A 5334-nucleotide genomic window follows, 5' to 3' on the forward strand; every position below is an offset into this window, starting at 1 on the left:
ATAGTCTACAAATGCATGAGACCAGAAGGAAGTGATAACTTCATACACCTTCTGATGGACCAAGACAGCTTCACACAAGGAGGCTCTTGAAGTTAGATAAAAAGACAGTTACAGCACCACATTGACCTGACAATAGAAAGGGAGCCCTGCTTTTGAAAGCAGTCTCCTAGGTTGTGACTAGTATCATTCTTGCCCCAAATTGAGATAATTTGGAAAATGGAAAAACCTAAGATGTGAAAAGACACGACTCCACAGAAAGAAGTCCTGGCAAATCAAGTCATAAGGGGAGGTTACATTTCATTTGAAAATGCCATTCTTTGCCTGAGTTAGTGGACAACAGGACCACTTACTATTACTAGTGCCTGTATGTGGAAATATATTCACAATTTCTCTTGAAGCAAGTTTTAATAATAGTAAATATTTCAAAACAGCTGTTAAATCTACAATAACAATTTCACCTAAAATAGTATCTCATGAAAAAAATATTTTTAAAAGTCCACTCCAGTCATCTGTATGTATGTTTATATTTATATATTAAAAAAAATAACACTTAAGGCAAGATCAGACTGGTATCAACGAGGGATTTAATCTTATGGAACTCACTACTTAAGAACGCATATCTCCAAAAAGGTGGCTTTGTATTTGCTGCCTTTTAAATTCATAAAGGGGCAAAATATTGTGGTTCACACACTGACTGCAATTTCACTGTAGTAAAGAGTTAAGGGTGGTAACAATAGCTGATGTTGGAAAAGCATGTCACCCACTCAGTAGAATCTGAAGTTGACTCTATTTGTACTTGTTAAGTAAATACAGCAACATGTTGATGAGAAATGGTAAAACTGACAGAACACTGCAAACCAACTATGAACAAGAATGGCAATATAATTCAGTCAAAAACAAACCACAGTAATCCTGAGAAATTCAGTTTGGGACAAAATTGATGTAGGGTAAATCTGTATTTCTAGCACTATAAATAAGTAGGGTATTCTAGATTTTTCCAGCGTTTTGCTAGTTGGAATAAAAAACATGTTCAAATTTTATAAAAAGATTAAAACCATGCCTTATATAACCAGCAATTTCACTAATAAAAGAAAATGACATTGCTTTGTGCATTATCTGCCAAATGTAATGTTCTCCATTGATTTACATGAAACCATCAAGTAGAAAGCAAATTTGAAGATCAATTTTTAAAAAGGTAATACCTTTTTAAATGTTTTAAAGCCTTCTATGCCAACCTAGGAGGCTTTTACAAAAAAGCTAACTTTTTCTTCAGACAAGTGACTATTTTACAGAATAGGGAAGAAAGATTCTATAGGAATATCATTCATCATTTTAAGCAGTTATATAAGGGAAATTTCTCTTAGTAATGAAAAGAAAAATGTAAAATATTTGAGGGCATGTATTTTAAAAATATTCTACATCTCTAAGACTCTGTAATTTAATTACTTTGGATTTTTAATATTTCTACATAATGACATTTGACAACTTCTTTTTGTCTGTGTCTCTGATAGTGAACAAGAAACTATTAAAGTGGCCAAGACTGTTTTCCTAGGCTCTGGAAGACTCAGGAATACATCCTCTTTTACTTTCCCAGCAGTGAATGGGAATCTTCAGAGTTTTGCAGCCATGAAGTTAATATGTGGTTTCACAAGGGGAAATAGCGGCAAACCACGCTTGAACTCAGTCATGTTCTGAATCACTTCAGGTTGTGGCAAGGCTGGTGCTTGTGACAAATTTATATCATTTTGACAGGGGAACTCTCCAACAACAGGACAAGAATCCATTTCCCTGGCAAGAACGTGAACGGATACCTTATGTCTCCTTGGGGCATCTACTGCTAACATTTCCTTGTAGAATTTGATGATGTCTTCCTTGGTAAGGGTCTTTAAATATGCAACTTCTATATTATCTCTGTCAAAATTGTATTGCTGGGAGATGATTTCTCCCCAATATTTAGCACACTCTGCAGATAATTTCTTTGGTTTGTGAAGTCGACGAATTGCTAATGCTTGAATATGTTTTTGGAAGGCTTCTTCTGTCATGTCCTCTATGGACTTTTCCATAGTAATTAAGAAAGCTTCCACTCTGCTTTCTAGGTAGTGTGGTGGCTTTTCTGACTGGATGATGAAGCGCAAGCCCTGTATACCATTAGCTCGACGTGGCCCACTGAAGACAATGTAACCCAGCTGCTCCTTGGTACGCAGGGTATTGAAGCAAGGCTCAGAGATAATCTGACAGAAAAGTTCTAGAAACATGTTCTCCGAGGTGCTCTGCATGTCTGTTTGGTAGTATATCTCGATGCCACAGTTATTATGAACTTCATTCCTCTGCTGATAAACAAACCATCCTCTGTCAGGGAGCTGAACTTCTCTATATCGAACCAGCTGACTTGGAAGAAGAGGTTTGGTGTGAGCATATTCAATAAGGGTGTCTTCGACCATTTGCATGATTCCTAATGCAGCCTGTTTTGTTATGTTTCCATGGAGAAGGGCCTCAATGTGCAGCCGTGACAGAAGCTGAGGTATGAAGGCCTTAAGGCGAGGAAGAGTGACATCATCCAGGGCTTCTTTTAACTCATCTTTAGTCCAGGCCACTTCAGTCATCAGCAAGCGGAGGTAGTACATGGCATGCTGGTGAGGCTGTTCAGCCCGGAAATTGTTGAGAGACCGCATATACGCTTCTTTGATAATTTCAAATCTTTTTTTATCAATCTCAAAGGTAGCCATTTTCTCAGTGATCTTCTTTAGCAAAATTGGCTGCTTGTCATTATAACCTTTCACTGAAAGATACATCCCATAGATGGTATTTTGGAGGTCATATCTCAAGCCTGCTAGCTCTGCTGCATATGCATACTCGTTGAGTGAGTCTTTGAGGAGCTCAAGGTACAAATAGGCCATGTTACAGTGCAAGGGGTCCACATAAGCAAATGGGCTGAAAAATTCAAAGTTGAGACAAGCCTTTGGCAAGAAAAACTTATCATCTTGTTTGAACCATAGTTTGCTCATAGCTGTATCCTTAATAAGAGCAGGGTATGCTGTTGCTTCTTTTTCTAATGATACAATCTCAAAATTTGTAGGAATAAATTCATTCTTTGTTGGAAGTTTAAATTTCCCATTTAGGTCAGCGTTTTGCCATTTCTTAATGACTTCATCTGGTATAGCTTCCTGTTTGTACTGGGTCCCATACCATTCTTCTGTGCGATCAGTTTTTCCTTCAAAAGATTTGGAAACTATTGCAACCCGGACATTTTCTGGTCTGAGCTTATCAAGAACCATCTCTATTAAGTCAGGTCTAAATTCTTCCAGTAAATATTCAGCTGTGAGTACTTCTTCTAGGGGATAATAATGCAATATTCCTGCAATTTTAGATGTATAGCCTCGTGGCCTCTCTTTATCTTTAAACCTAAAAGCAACAGCATTCAAGTCCTTGCACTCTTGGAAAACCCATTCTTGAGGTCCTTCTGCACGTAACTTCTGAATGTATTGAAACATGTGCAAAATTATATCTTCAACATGTAATAATCCTTCCTCAGTTAAGTCCACATTAATGATAAAAAACATAAAACCTCGAGCTCCTTCCTTCTGTCCACCAACCAGGGTATTTACCCAGCCCTTTGATTTAAGTTCTGATAATAGACTTCCAGGACCTTCATGCCCAATCAGATGACCAAGATAATGACCAGGATTTGATTTATAGTATTTCTGAAGGTCAGGTATGGGAAATGTTACATAAAGATTCCTAATATCCTTAATGGGCACTATTTTATAAAGTTGTTTAAGATGTTCTTCTTGGAAAGGGTGCTCAGGAAATTCTGGCAATGGGACATTTTTATTCTCTACTTCAGAAAATAACTTTACCACAAGATTAGTTAAGTCATCTAAAGATTCTCGGCCCAAAACACAAATAGCCATTAAGTTGGAGGAATAATAAGTAGAATGGAACTTCAGTAGCTCTTGTCTTACATCAATGCCTTCTTGGTTGGGTCGAGTCTCTAGAGTATATTTGTTACCTGTCCCAAATTTGCTGAAGGGGTGTTTGGGATTCCCTGTAGCTTTTTCCAACTGGAAGAGTCTCCAGGCATCATTCATCACATTCTTCTCATGCTCTGAATCAACTGCATTCACTTCTCTGTCTTTACAACTCTCATCAAACAAGGGGCACAGGAAAAACTGTGCAAACCTATCTAGGGCACCTTCTAGATGTTCATGGGAAACGTCAAAATAGTAATTGGTATGCTCTCCACTGGTAAAGGCATTTGAACTTCCTGCATGCTCACTGAGAAACTGGCTGTATTCATTTTCTTTAGGGTATTTCTTTGTTCCCAAAAAAAGCATATGTTCACAAAAATGACTTAAGCCAGCAATATTTGGAGGATCTGACAATGAACCTATGTGTACATCAAGTGCTGCTGATGACTTATCCGTGGTGGGATCACTGATGAGAAGTACTTTGATACCATTGGCCAACTCTAGTCCACGGTATTCTCGCTTGTCTTCAGGAGATTTGATAATGTGATTTCCTATTCTCTTGATAGCAGGATTATTCATTTTGCTGTAAGTCTTTTTTTGGAAACCACAGCGACGCTCCGAGGGGGGCAGGCGGGAGCCAAGGACGGAGCGGAAGGTGTTGGGTAGCGCGGGGTGCAGCAGCCACGTTAGCCGGTACCGCATACCCCGGCGCAGCCGCTGGGATCACGGCGAACGCTTCCTTCTGGCGCTCCGATAAATACTATAGTTGACATGAGCACTAAATTTAGCGATCACCTTGAGAAAGAGATAACTTGCCTGAGGAAATATTTCAGTAAACATTAGACTTTTGCTGGGTCTTAAACACACACACACACAAACACACACACACACACACACTCGCACCAAAAAAAACCAACAGGACCTAAGACCATTTTCGTGAGTACTCTGGCTACAGCATTGAAACAAGACTGCAGGAGGGGATAAGGGAAGAAGCCAGGAGATCACTGAGAGGCTATTGCAATAATCAAGGGGAGAAACTAAGATCCAAATGGTAGCAGGGGAAGTGGTGAGAAGTCAGACTCTAGGCCTATTTTAAAATAAAAGCAAACAGAATTTCCTATTGGAGTGGATATGATGTGTGAGAGAAATCAAAAGTGATTGCAAGGCCCTTGGCTTGAACAACTCTAAGCATGAACAACTAAGATATCAGAATTGGGTAGGGACGCAGCAGAGATCAGGAGTTTATATTTGGTCAAGTTTGAATTGCCTGTGGCCACTCAGGAGATGTCTAGTGGGAAGGTAGATCTATGAATGTGCAGTTCAGGAAAATGATCCAGTCTGTACATGTAAACTTCAGACTGTCACC

The 5334-nt window shown here is 39.0% G+C and overlaps 1 protein-coding gene across 1 annotated transcript; it reads right to left on the reverse strand.

Annotated features, from left to right (window-relative positions):
* Positions 1-561: 561 nt before the first annotated feature.
* On the reverse strand, positions 562-4712 carry LOC124088566 (insulin-degrading enzyme-like). Its single transcript, XM_046438260.2, has one exon. The coding sequence runs from the start codon at positions 4668-4670 to the stop codon at positions 1611-1613; it is 3060 nt and encodes a 1019-aa protein (XP_046294216.1). The 5' UTR covers positions 4671-4712; the 3' UTR covers positions 562-1610.
* Between the last annotated feature and the right edge of the window lie 622 nt (positions 4713-5334).

This window comes from Marmota monax, unplaced genomic scaffold, assembly GCF_021218885.2.
Source record: "Marmota monax isolate L192 unplaced genomic scaffold, Marmota_monax_Labrador192_F-V1.1 WCK01_AAM20220418_F8-fsc00061, whole genome shotgun sequence".
NCBI classification, from domain to species: domain Eukaryota; kingdom Metazoa; phylum Chordata; class Mammalia; order Rodentia; family Sciuridae; genus Marmota; species Marmota monax.